The following is a 14,661-nucleotide window of genomic DNA, read 5'->3' as shown; positions in this document are numbered from 1 at the left end:
GAAGCAATGTAAATATTAAACTCAAAACTTCCTTGGAACAATAACTTTACTCCCTACTGTTAGGCCCTTTATTAATATCTTGAATCTGTAAAGAGTGAACAGCATTCACGACTGCAACCACTTAAAGTGTGGAAAAGGCCTAAACCGTCCGATGTATACATAGGCCTAAGTAAAATCAGCACAGTATATTAAAACATTAATCAATGAATCAATGGATGAATTCGGTGTAAACACTAACGATATCCCACGAAAGTCTGAAGAAGACTTATATTAATGGCGTCCTTCTGGTGGTGATTGGGCAGTACATCGGGGGACAATCCCGTATTTTCCGAAGAGACTGCGTTCTTTAACGTGCACTATGCACACGGGACCAACGGCTCAAATGTCTCATCCGAAAGACGGTGCGCTTTCGTAACTTGTATTTCAGCCCTCCAGTTTAAATACAAGGAGAGCAGTGATGGGAATTGAACCGGGATCAGAGATCTCAACGGTTCAGCGCACACACAGTGGCACTAACAGCCGACTGAGCTAAGCAGCTCCACAATTACAATCGTATTCATTCAATCATGGAGTCAATCAATCAAATCAATCGATAAAATAATGAGACATCATCAATTTATTGAAATAAATATATCAAGATCATCTAATTAATGAATTTTCATCAATCAATAGTAGTAGCTGCTAGCCAAGGGGCTAACAAGTGCCTTGGTCCTGAATCTCAAATTTTGTATGACAAAAACATGTGACATGCCTAAACATGGTCACGATGACATCACATCATGACCATATATAGGCACATCATGACCATATATAGGCATATCATGACTATATATGGACTTACAACAGTTTTATGAAGAGAAGAAAATTTGAAAAATCTGGACAGAGCTTTACAATGGTCAAACAAACTGAAATCACCATAACTTTGGTTTTGACCGGCAAAATAATCTTGTCCGGCGGGGCTTTCTCCCGCCTCCACCCTGTCATATACGTATGTTCTACCCTTTATATGTAACAATTACCGTACCTAATAATGGCCGATTTGTATAACCTGGTTCCGATGTACCGGAACAACGTACCATCCGGGAATTATATTGCTTGGTCAATACCACAATTGTATTCTCTCATACGTCACAGAATACGTTTCAATAGGACGCATACAATCAGCTTATCTCAAGAATTTACAATTCATTCCAAATATGAATACCAAAAATGTATAATATTTTAATAACTGATGACGAATAAATAGTCAAACAAGCCTCTCGCGTGTACGTGATAACACATAGTAATAAAAAAAATACGTATGCACGCATATTGATAGATATTTTGATAAATATAAACATGCAGTAGAGAATATAGGCCCGTGTAAACATGAAAAGCAAACAGTCTGTACACACAGTCCACGCCTACGTTTACACTATTTGATAGTTTAATGGCGTAATAAACATCTAATATTATAACAGTATACATAGGCCTATATATTATTATATTATTTAATTCTTTCAGTACTATTTGTTTTTCTCAGCCCAGCCTCACCCATATACAAGTCTAATGTTATATTTCGGGCTGCTGCATCCTTTTTTCGCCTCAGACCCAACCATAGTGGTGCCGAGGTGACACGCTTACGACTCATCCCTCCCTATTTCCCTACAAAATGTACGAAAAGTAATTTCGTGCTTAAAATTTAATGACATAATGTCAATTTAATACACTTCAAAAATTACATATTTTAAGTCTGAGAATGCAATTTATGGACATTTAGTGTTGCGTATACATCCTAAATGTTTTTTTTGCCACAGCCACTGCAATAGTGGAGCTGAGGTGAACGTATTTTTCATTCCCTCTTTGTTTTTTTTTAACAAAACATATATGATGTAGAAATATTAAAATTAATGTAGCCGTACTGTAAAATTAAGACATTTTGAAAAACATGAATCTTTATAGTCTAAGCTCCACCCATAATATGAATGAGGTGGCTGTGGCCCCTAAACTGTGTGATAACCCCCCTCCCCCAAGCCTCATAGTACAGTGCAATGAAGAAGTGTCTTTATGCACAAACGTTTGTGTTTCAATTATGTATACCATTATGTATTAGTATTGTTAATACCGTACAGGCAATCGGAAACTACACGTCTTGCAGGTCACCACACACCTTATCATTCTGACGTCATAATACTTTCTAATCGTCGCACATTTAGTGTTTGAAAGTAATGATGACTTTACGTGTTTGTATTTGCCAACGCCTCTGTTTATATTACCGATAGATAGGCTGTAGTGTTACAAAATGTGAACTACATAATTCAATGAATTATTTGACTCAATCAAGAAACGAATCATCAGCCTATTTGACACATATTAGAAGCGTTTTCGTTTACTTAATTACCACCCAATTAGGTCTAATTCGAAAATAGGTCCATATAGACCCTACTTTGAAATGATACAGAACAGAACACGTTTATAGAATCAACCGAAGTTTGCAAAGAACAGATCCGGATCTTATCAATTTATTGACAGTGATCTACCAACGTCGGACTTATTATTATTTTATTCCACACAAAATGAATTGGTTTTTAGATCAGTTAAAATCCTTATGAATGAAAAAAACAAAACTATACATACCTCATGACGTCACTCCATCCCCTTGTATATTATTCTGTAATTTGGAAGAGAAATTAAAGTAATTAATAAAGTAACATCAGATTCCTGATGACGAAATAATTAATGTCGAGATATTGAATCCCGACACGATGGCGTGCATTTTGATACTTTTATATGTATTATACTATGAAATTAAAGTAAAGAAAAAAAAAATTAAAAACAGTGATTTAAAAATAATAAAAGTTACCGTACTATTTGGCTTAGAATCGGGCTTAGAATTAAAAAAAACTTCACTGTAAATATAGGCCTTTTTAAAAACCAATAACCACGTAGTACCCAGAGATAACTGAAACATTGACCATGGGGCTAAGTTATCCGACGGAGTCCAGTGGGTCCGAACTAACGCCCCTTTGTGTCTGAAGGCTTACTCCTTAGCACTTGTCATGAGCAGTTTTAGCTGGAATTACACACAACAATAATTCAAAAAAAAAATCCTCTTTTTTTCATCCGACTGGTCAAAACTAACAGGGGATACATCTGTCCCCGATGGCGCCGCCACTGCCATGGCCTTCCATGGCCTAGCAATGGAACTAAACAAAAAAATAAAGCAAGTCACAAAAAAGAATGTTCGCATAACTGTATAGGTCGGGAGGAGAGGATAAAATTAATGTAGCTGAAAACTCTTTAGCGGACTTCTTCAAAAATTGGCTATTTTAGAATGTAACATATAGATATATAGGTCTAGGCCTATTCAGATTGGTCTGAACTATGGGTGGCAACCTCTAGAGGTTTCCGTGGCGGGTGTTTGCTAGAGTTAATAGCTACAACACAAAGACAATAGAGCATTGCTTGACATTTTTATGCATCCATTCATCTTCGCTAACGACATGTGTGATGCTTAGTGGGTTATTGCATTACCCGAGGTGAAGCGTATGTGAAATTGATCTTCCATCATTACAAAAAAACACATCTTTATATTATCAAGAATGCAATAATCAATGTATTGTAATTGGCTGTGTATGTGTATATGTGTGTGTATATGTATATATATATATATATATATATATATATATAATAATCTATATATGTACAGTGTATATGGGCCTATATAAAATCTAAACACTTTATTCGTATTCGTAGTTGTTTAAATTGTAACGTAATGTTTGAAAGAGAAAAATGATGTTCAATCATTCACTCTTTTATAAGAATCACAATACAATTTGTACATACACTAAAATAAAACTAAAAAAAAACCAAAATTCACAATACAGAATAAAACTGTAAATCTAAGGAGGCGAGGATTAACAAAAGCAATTAACATCACTGTAGCTCACAAGCTAATTTTTGAACATATAGCCTACACTTAGGAGCCATTTTAATATTCACAATTAAAATGTTATACTTTCTGGGAAAACTTTCAAAATTCTGGGGAGTGTGGATCCTCCTTAAAAATATGGGAAACCTTAAAAATATGAGAAAACCATCAAATTTCTAATCAGATCACTCCTTCCAGCTTTGGCTGCTGTACAACTGAGATGGATGCGAGGATTGTAGTTTTAGTAATGGATTGATTGATTGTTGTGTATAAAATTGATATAACGTGGATTGACATTTTAAATTACATTTTATTACTGTGGATAATTAGATAGCATATGTTCCCAAACAACGGATCCCATATGGAGAAGGCTATTATAGCCTATGATGCACGAGCGTACTGAATAGGGACGCGACTCAAAATCACCGTAGTTGTATTTTTAATGATTGCTTTATTTGTAGTATGAAATGAATATAGACAATGCGAGAAGAATACAATCATCATGACTTGTAAGGACATATGATGCTTTCCACTACCTGGTACCGTGTGCATTTGTTTCTGAAATATGGACAAAAAAATTCAATATGCTACATTATCATTTAGCTTTTTAACTGTATTGTACTCAAAATTTAAAACGCTGAAATATTGTACAAAGCACAAAATCGCTAGTGTTTTCAGTATAGGCCTAATGGTTGTACTACAGTACGTACCATTCCCCAGACTGAAATCGGAAGGCTCCCCAATTCGACCAACCAATCAGCATCTCCGAAAGCAATAGCTGTGTAGCGATTGTATGGAAACCACGCTTTAAAGCTCGGTTCCATAGAATAGAACCGCTCACCCTAACAGTGACCGTTGTCAGGAAAGGTTGAACCATGGAAGATTCCTCCATGGTTGAACCTGGTTCAACTTTGCCGATTGCATTGCAGACGAATAGGGGTGCCTTCCCGATTGTGTCAGGGAAGCAAGCAATGCATCCTGAATTGTCTCCATAACGTATTCGGCAAAGTTGAACCATGTTTAACCTTCCCGATAAGTTGCTCATAGGGTGAGCGATTCTATGGAAACCGAGCTTCAGCCTGGATTGCTTAAAATCGCTACAGTGTTTTCAACGCAATCGTTGTAATGAGTAGCAGTCCTCAGCACAATCGGAAAGGCTGCCCGATGATTTGACAGACCAATTAGCATCACCGAAATCTGTCGAAAATATCATGTAGCAACTGTATGGAAACCAAACTTTATCAAGGCAATAAAACAATTCACATTCACGTGTATGCTACACTGTACTGTAGCCACTTGGGACATATACCGTAATAAATGAAAATAAATACATAAAATAACCTTGTCTGAATGTTATATGATTTCAACTGTTTAAAGATGTTGAATTTGAGCTAAAAAATAATCTTTTAGAGAAACAATTGATGGATTGAAGTCAACAAAATAACAAACACCAACTGAAGTAATTTCCATAGGATTTATTCAACACCTGATGCATACAACCCAAAATCCGATTCTTCATTACACAGGTGTTATCCCAACACTCACACCTCATACGATGGGTGGGATGATAGAGCACCAAAATATCAGCTGTTAATCTCTTATTGTTTGACTAGACTTCTCGTATTCCAGCTAAATGTTTCACGTCGACCCTACTTGACCAAAGTACAAGAGTTCTTTTAACATGGCGATAAGAAATACAAGTTTATGTTATGTACATGTACACAATATAATACAACTACGATTGGTCTTAAAGTTATTGTAAATTCATTTTAATCGCAGTCTTCCCATAGATTTTACATAATCTGATAAATTTATCATCTAATTCAACAAAGCTTACAATATTTTATCAAAAATATAGCAATTATTTATAGAGATGGATTTCATGTTTCGGTTAACTGGGCATGGTGCGTGAAAGGGTCATATGTCATAACTGGAAGGCCTAGTACAGCATAGAGATTAAGCCTTCATCTGGACAAAATTATTACAAATATTTTCTGTACAATGAAAACTCTTCATAAATGAAGTCTTTCAACTACTGTAATATTGTACAGGAGATTGGTCTTGGAACCTTTCCATGGAATGTACGACTGTAGCCCAAACACAATGTAATGCCATCCATCTCTATACTGATTGTAAAAGAAAGATTTTAAAAGTTTTGCATATCAAAATCACTACATCTGTATTTACATAATAATAATGTTACGTTTTTAGACAGTAATCTTTTTGAAAGAAGATTTACAAAGAGACACACACAGTATGATGATGTACTGTATAGTATGACAAAAATAATTGCAATACAATTGAAAAAAAGTTAGAAATATACATCTTCAAAACTTACTTACAAAATGATTCTTGTTCAAAATATTAACAACTATGTCCTCTTGACAGATGGTACATTACTTAGAAATATGATTAAATACTGCAGTAAAATGAATATCAACTCATAGAAGTATTATAAACATAAAATATTACATGGAGACATACAGTTAATCAATCACGACTAAATGTCTCATAGCTAGCCATATTGACAGGATAATATGAGATTTATCAGAAAAAAACATCTTTTAGTTGCTATGAAAAAAAAACAAACAACGATATACACACAATGTACCAATATAATACAATCGAATTGATCAATTGATACAAAAAAAATCAAAATTAAATTTCAATAATTTATATGAACATTCTTAAACCTTGGTGGGTGTTTAACCATTGGGTTGATAGGTTAATATAAAAACTTATGTTATGAATTGTTAAGCTTTGACTTTATTCAACTAAATCTTCAGCTAAAATCAATGAAGAAATGATTCAATCAACAAATCCATCAAGACCTAAATCTCTTTAACATACTAATAATAGAAATTATTGGTAGAAACCAAATTAATTGAGCAAAAAAAACAGGATTTAACATTATATTACATTTCATTACACTTTCGTCAACTGTTTCTGACAATATCAATATTTTGTTCTGCCCACCCCCCTCCATTCTGATTGCTAATAATACAAAACACTTTGATGAACTTAATATTATCAATTATGCCTACACGAACAAACACTTTTTATAATCAATAATGCAAATATACAAAGATTTAATCTCGGCAACAGGAAGAAACTTGTAAAAACCAATAAATTCAGATAAGGAAAATTGAATTTTAATTATTTGTAAGTTTCAGCTTAGTAATTCATTTAAACTACTTAATAATTACAAAAGCATACTGTAAGCTTTTGTAATTATTTATAACAATTACAAGAGCATACAGTTTCTTGGAATATAAAACTTTAAAGCCGATATTAACACCATATGTCAGTGCAACATTGTTCGAAACACCGGAATATTGTAATGTTCAGAATCACAGTTCAACTGACTAGTTTTAGCCAAATACATTAATGTACCCTGTACATTTAATTTCCAGTCACTAGTTACCTGTATGGCGATTATATTTACCTTAGCACCAGTTAAACATGTTCATATTAAGGCAGATACTTGATTAACATTTAATTTCTAACACATTGGTTGCCATGTAAGATTGTGCAAGTAAAATGTAGAACATTTAGTGCAGTCCCAACTTCGTTTATAAAAACAATTAAGGCAGACAACACACTGTGTCAGCAATAGACACCAGTGGTGGATCCATGAATTTGAAACAGAGGGGCCCAGGAAGGAACTTGACAAATGGAAGGTCTGGTTGGAGCTGCGGTAAAAAAATTTTGTCACGCTTAAACTTTTTTGTTTTCTCATCTTTTTAATAATTCTGAACAAAATCGGCAGTCAGCAGAACGGCGTTGAGTATGATAAGCACTCGCACACAATGCTGACCGGCCACCAATCCAGCGTGTGGTCCTAAAAAACGCACTGTAAAGCTTATAGCACACACCAATGCACAGCTCTATTGGCAGTCAATGTGTTAAAAGTAAGAAGAACACAGTATTAATCTGTTCCTGAATGACAATACAATATAAACAAAAATTATAGTGAAAATTTGTAATTTTTCCGCCAAATTTTTGGTTTAAAATTTAAAAATCACATGACTGGAGAAACTATGTGTATGTAGATGTTCATTTCACAAGAATGGAGTAAGAATTACTTTAAATAATACTTAAACAAACACTTCCGCAGTGTCGCTCAAATGTAATTTAACAGGATTTAAAAGAGAAATTTAGAACAGTACGCGCTTATAACACAAACATACTGACCAGATTAGGTCCATTATGTAAAAAAAACATAATTCTAAACATAGCTGGGATCAGACGTATCAACATCATGTCCTTGCATGTATAAAACATCACTAGAGTTATTAGTCTGACCTGGTGGAATATCAGCATATGGACTAATGGGGCGATCTGATGAGGCATAACCATTATTATCAGGGTAAAATGGAGGAGAACGAGCTTCTTCCATTCGTGGGTCGTGATCATAATACCTATCTGTACTACCACTGAACACCGAGCCGTCCTCAGAGTAGCCAGGATCGTAATTCACTGGGTAATTTGGATTGCGTTCATAAATATCATTATCTTGGTACATTTCTCCCCTATAGCTTGGGTTATCAATTCCTGGCCTGTGGCCATAACCATTGCCAGGGGTCCTACGATCATAGCTACCATAATCCCTATAATTGTCATATCTTTCTTGAGGTGGTGGACCATAATTCACAGGGGAACGGGAATGATGTAATCGAGGGTCTTCCTGGGGATAATTATAGTCACTGTAATGATCCACCGATGGAGGGCGATGGTAGCTATCTGGGTGATCAAACTGTGGGTTGTGATAATCATTATACTGATTCATTGGTGGATGGGAGCCCATGTCACTACCGTGAACACTTGGTGAAGGATTGTAATCGTAGCGACCATCAGTTGGAGCCTCGCGATAACTTTCTGATTGGCGATCGTCATAATCGTTAGAGCCGCTACGATAATTATCCATCTCAACTCGCTCTTGCAGATTTTCCAAAGATGGTTGGCGTTGAGTAAAAGGCATCTGCATACGTTTAATAGTTGGATATTCATTGTCATCTTTGCGATAAGAATCTCCCGGCATGGATTCACGCCACCAACTGCGTGGATCATGGTTACCATTGTGTTGCCTTGGAACCACATCTGGCTCAGAGGCAGGGAGGGGTTCCTTTTTCACATCATCATCTTCATACTCAATCTTTTTTGTGGGCACATGGTTACTTAACCCATTTTGTGGTGCACCGATAGATACTATTTCCTTCTCTTTTCTATTCTTAGTATTTCTTTGCTTGTAACAATATAAAACAATCAATATTAACAAGAGAACGATAACAAAACCTGCAACAGCGCCACCAACTGCAGCACCAATATTTCCACCACTTCCTCCTGGCTCAGATGTTGTGATAACTATTATTTCCTTAGTTGTCAATGCTTTTGTAGTAGACGGGTCATTCCTACTTGTTGGAATGATTCCTGTAGGCCCACCTACGACGTCCATGATCACCTGATCCTGGCCATTTTGACCCTGGCTATTGGTCACAACACACTTAATGACTGACCGGTGGTCACTCAGTTGCACTGACGCGATTGTTAAGATAGACTTTGTTTCTAAATCAACCTGTGTATACCTACTGCTTGGTATATTACCGACAGTCCAATCAAAGTTTGTTATCTGTGTTGCACTTGATGCCGCACAAGTAAAATTAGCCTGTGTTCCCTCTTCGTATTCCGTAGCTCCTGAGGTCACAGTAACAACTGGCATGTCAACAACAACAAGTGGATTAAAGCTACAGGATCCAGAATACGATGGAAAATATGAGCTACTTGATGAACAACTTAACACAATTCCTGAACTGGCAAGTGTTGCTGTAAACGAGTACATGAGATAAATCATTTTTTTCTCCAAGTCTTCTCTTTCTGTTACGGAACTGACCTCAACACCATTGTTTTTCCATTTCAACTCAACTTTAGGCTCACCAATCTGTGATGTGCATGTTACTTCAACGTCAGTGTTGACAGACACCTGAGTGTCCAGTCCGGTACACTGCGGGTATTCCGGCACAGACGGTGTGTATCTTACAGTAAATGTTGCTACTTGTGATTGATGTTCAGTAATTTTTAAACAGTCAAATGACAACGATGAGTGCTCACAAATTACACATTTGTAATCACCAGAGTCCACACCCTGTGTCCTGTCAATGTGAAGTTCATAATTGGCAATATTACCTTGTTCAGTTTTCGCAATTGTATACCGATTCAATTGATCTTCATCGTCACCAACAAATTCCTTTAATGCTTCTTTTTCAATTAACGTACGCTCGGCGATGACTACGTCCTGTCTTAACCAATAAACTGATAACAACCCAATAACATAGGTTTTATTGACGCTACATTCCAATACATGATTTGTTCCTTGGTCCACTATTTCAGTTTGTGGCTCCTTCAAAAATGCAGTTTGCGTATTGACAGCAACACAAGATAATCCAAAAAGTATCAGGCAAACAGGAATCCAAAAACGACGAACGGCAGAGTGAATATCCATCCTTGAAAAATATTATATCCAAAGTAACTGGGCGAAAACAATCTCTACTGGTTGTATTTGTCACATAGGGCCTAAGTCTAGGCCTGTTTCAGTAGTAGTAAGTGGGTACGTCAATCCTCAATTCAGGCCCTCTCTGCAACAAACTTAGTGGTCGTGGGATATCACCAATGCGGCCTAGCCCCTAGTAAACTACGTAACACAGGATCACCTGAACGTTTGCAATACAGACGGGTTTGAATTTGAAAGAAACTCACCAAAAATATAATTCCTTCAAGATCACAAGTCCTTTATGAACACCATTTCTCCAAAAATAAAACGAGTGAATAGATAACGAACCCAACGAGGCAGCACAAAACTTCACACACCACACTGGTGTACAAGCCGCGTTGTTCTGTACACACACTTACGGACGTGTTTGGATACCATCCCGGCGAAGTCGTTTTCAATTCGGGCATCCAATCAGAAACACGCTATCTAATCTTACCTAATCCGAGTTTGTGATTGGTGTAAGTATTTTAACAGAGAGGAAACCCCGCCCACAAGAAGAGTGATTAATTTATCAGGCAGTCGATCGTAATAAAAAAAAAAAAGCCTAACCTTACCATTCATTTTGAGTCTAAAAATGCTACTTTAAATTCCTCTATTCATTGTGTAATTCTATTAGCCTTGAATGACTAAACAAGTACAAGAAAGTCCCCTTTATTTCGCCCTCCAATAAGCATAAATAAAACTATTTATTATAGGCTACCCCATTCAAGCTATGAAGAAAGGAATGTGATTACGCCACGGTAAAACACAGCATATTGAACATAAATAAATAATATAATATAATTATAATAATACAAATTAGTTAATTATATACTAAAATACAAAACAAGAATGTATACTTATTCGAAGAATACGAAATGGCAGGCAGGTTGAATAATCAAGGTACCTAGCCTCCGCTATTCTGACCGGCCACAAGAGGATTAACAACCCTTTTTCTTTGTCCCGAGAAATATTAAATTGTAATTCTGACCCAGCATCATTAAATTCATATTGCATTCATATTAATTAACTTAACTATCTGTTATCCATCAATCAATCCCTCAATCAGACCACCAACCAATCTCATGTAAATAATGATGATAATAATAATATGACATGTGCCCCCACATAAGCGATCATCTCTCGTACAGTATTCATCAGTGGCGGATCCAGGAATTCGAAATAGATGGGGGGAAGGGGTGGGAGGGAGAGATTTTCACAGATGAAGGGTCTAGATTTATGACTATGGCACCTCCAATGGCCGGAAATGGCACTCTCAGACTGGAGTTCGAATATAATTATATTTTTCTGAACTTTTTGTTTTTATTTTTTGAAAGATTTAGGGGAGGGGCCGGACGGTTCCCCAACTTCTTGATTCCGCCACAGTCATTATTTTAAGAAACTAAATAATTAAATATTCATTGGTACCTGAATAATAGGCTTAAATATCTAATAAAAGGTTACCTGAATTACACATGAACTATCAATTGAATATATTAATGAATGACGAACTATGTATGGATGATGGATGGATGGACGGACGATACGGACGGGTGGATGGATGAATCAGTGAATGCATAATGATAAATTAATTCATCTTGTTGGGCCTTTGCCATAACAACTGATAATCATTCCTGTAGGGCCGGGCACTCACGCGTCGTACGGCCGTCGCACGGCTAAAGTCCACTCATCTGAGAGCACTAGACGACACCGTCTGCTGCCGATGACCATCGGCCGCAGTGGGTGCCCGGCATATAACTATTCTTCTTATTGAGCTGCCATTATAACTACCGTCTCCCTTAAATTAAAGACCACTTCTGGGACCAGGGTTTCCATGGTCGTTAGCCACTTTAGTTTCTAATATTAATAAGAATAATAAAGATAAAATATATTTTTGTGAATTATAGTGGTCTTTTAATTGGCGGGGTCTTTAATTAGATGGAGACCTGTATTATAATTTATATCAAAAGCAGCTAACCCAAACTTGGTTAGAGTAGGTGTGGTGTGCCTCTACGATTGCACTGGCAAATCTTCACTCCCTGTTATTCTAATTAAATATCCTTTATTCCAACTTTAAACTTATGCTATTGAAGATTACATTAAAAAATTTAGTCCCTTTAATCCAAGGTTCGGTCGCAAGAGGGCGACATTTTATTATTGATAGCTGTCACAACAGCCGATACGAGCTGGTAGTTGTAGCTGAGGCATCAGACGGGTCCTTGGGCGCCTTGGCCCATGTCGGACCACTTGTCTGCAAATTTTTGGAGCCACCACTGAGAGGTGGTGATAATTAGGATGATAAATAAATAAATACTGATGTCCAAACTTGAATAAAAGATCCAGATAACCTATGTACATTTCTATTAACAATCAAATCCATAAACCGAAATGCCCACTGATTAATCTCAGATAAGATAGTATAATGCATACTCCAAGTATCGAAATGCAAGCTATCGTGTCGGGATTTAATATTTCGACATTAATTATGTCATCATCAGGAATCCATTGTCATTATTTCTTTGCTCAACAAGCCCGGTGTCGCTTTCTTGGCGTTCACATTCCCATCAATGCCCATATTTCTTGTTTCACTTTTTATTCACACTACCTTTGTTCATTGTTCATTGTGACAGATCATAGAGCAAAGGAACAGTTTCTTTGTTCTATAACGACAAATTTACTCGACTTCGCCTATTTCGGCGGCACCTCTTGATGACAGGGACTCAAATTGTATTTGTCGTGTATTAGCACCTTCCACAAGCCAAAGCGAATGCAATTTTATGTATGAAAATAACATAACGAAATATTCAAAATAGCCAAGTTGCAGATATCAAATTTGATGGTATAGGCCTAAATTCAATGAACCTGCTCCTGTTAGACAGGTGGTTGTTTTACCTACCTAGGTGGCTCAAGCAAGAAAAATACTAGGACATTTGTTTTCTTGTTGTTTTTTTTTTCACACAAACTAAAAAAACATAAATAAAAAAGTTGGTTGACCTTAAGAGATTGTGCAGTGCTTGCCACCACACCTTATTACTATTATATTTATCATTATTTTTGTTTTAAATCCTTTTTGGTTGTTGTTAAGCGCATACAGGCAGTTTCTTACAATATGCGCAATATAAATAGAAATTTATTATTATTATTATTATTATTATTATTATTATTATTATTTAAAAAGTGTCTATAGTAGGCCTACTATATAAATGACATATTACTGAGTGACAGAATGAGACCAAGATAGAAAACAAACTACTAATCTTAATTATTTAATATATAAAGAGACATACCATTAGATTTATTTAATTAATTTTGTTAATCCTGATATATTATTAATTTCGCAAAATAACAGAAACCACAAATAGTCTATATAGAAAGATTGTCTTATCATAGCACAGTACAGCTGCAAAACGTAGTAAATTATTACATATTAAATATTAAATTATTAATTTTAAAAAATGAAATCATTATATTAAAAAAAACTATATACATAAATAATTACAAGAGTAGGAGTTACACGAGTAAATCATTATATACATATATTAAACTGCTTAAAAGAAGGAAGCCGACTATAGAATCGATATATTGAAATGGACTACAAATTCTGGCTCAGTACGAACCCAGCAGACAAACAGAACCACTGATCTCTATTATAGCATATTCTTTTATATATGCACTAGTACTAAATCATTCAAGGTAAGATTCATAGTTTTCATCCGATTTTGTTTGCCTTATATACGGTAGGCCTAGCGTTACCGTACTAAAGCTTTATTAATACACCTTTTCATATAGGGCATATATATGAAAAGTGTAGGCTACCGGCACCTTGACCTCTGAAGATTAGTGCCAACAAACTTTCCCAAAAACATGATGTAATAATTCCAAAATGATTATTATTGTTTATTTTCGATAAATATTTCAGCCGCTCCAAATTTCTTTCCTATTCTTCTATCTTCCTATGCTTCTTCCTTATTTTTGTTTAATTTAATTTATTTTACTAAATACCGTACAATATTTTAACTGGACTCTATAACTGCGTATAGGCCTACATTGTGTCTGTATTTAACATATATATTTGTCAATCTAAAGTCGATGGTATGTCCTGGTCCTGTCACTATTGGATAGGCTTATCTTCATAAGACTTCTACAAATGGATACCTTGTCTGAAGCAAGAAATCAAGCTGTCTTTGCCCAGTACCGCTCGTATTCGTGTGGGAAATCTTTAACC

At 35.7% G+C, this 14,661-nt stretch overlaps 1 protein-coding gene and 1 long non-coding RNA gene across 2 annotated transcripts in view; both read right to left on the bottom strand.

The window, feature by feature from the left end:
• The window catches only part of LOC117110939, a 29,776-nt gene extending 27,125 nt beyond the window's left edge, over positions 1-2,651 (bottom strand). Inside the window, exon 1 of the long non-coding RNA XR_004445789.1 lies at positions 2,617-2,651. This is a non-coding gene — a long non-coding RNA (uncharacterized LOC117110939). The remainder of the gene's footprint in view (positions 1-2,616) is intronic.
• Positions 2,652-5,370: 2,719 nt separating this feature from the next.
• LOC117110829 lies at positions 5,371-10,834 on the bottom strand. Its single transcript, XM_033253667.1, has one exon. It carries the CDS (start codon positions 10,407-10,409, stop codon positions 8,139-8,141), a length of 2,271 nt encoding a protein of 756 aa, XP_033109558.1. The 5' UTR covers positions 10,410-10,834; the 3' UTR covers positions 5,371-8,138.
• Positions 10,835-14,661: the final 3,827 nt, after the last annotated feature.

This window comes from Anneissia japonica, unplaced genomic scaffold, assembly GCF_011630105.1.
Source record: "Anneissia japonica isolate Jap-2015-1 unplaced genomic scaffold, ASM1163010v1 scaffold1511_len2985839_cov193, whole genome shotgun sequence".
Lineage (NCBI taxonomy): Eukaryota > Metazoa > Echinodermata > Crinoidea > Comatulida > Comatulidae > Anneissia > Anneissia japonica.
The sequence above is the reverse complement of the archived record's forward strand: the minus strand, read 5'-3'. Positions and strand labels throughout refer to the sequence as shown.

Excerpts from the sequence above, each read along its gene's own strand:
- LOC117110829 (XM_033253667.1), bottom strand. The coding sequence starts at position 10,409 with ATGGATATTCACTCTGCCGTTCGTCGTTTTTGGATTCCTGTTTGCCTG.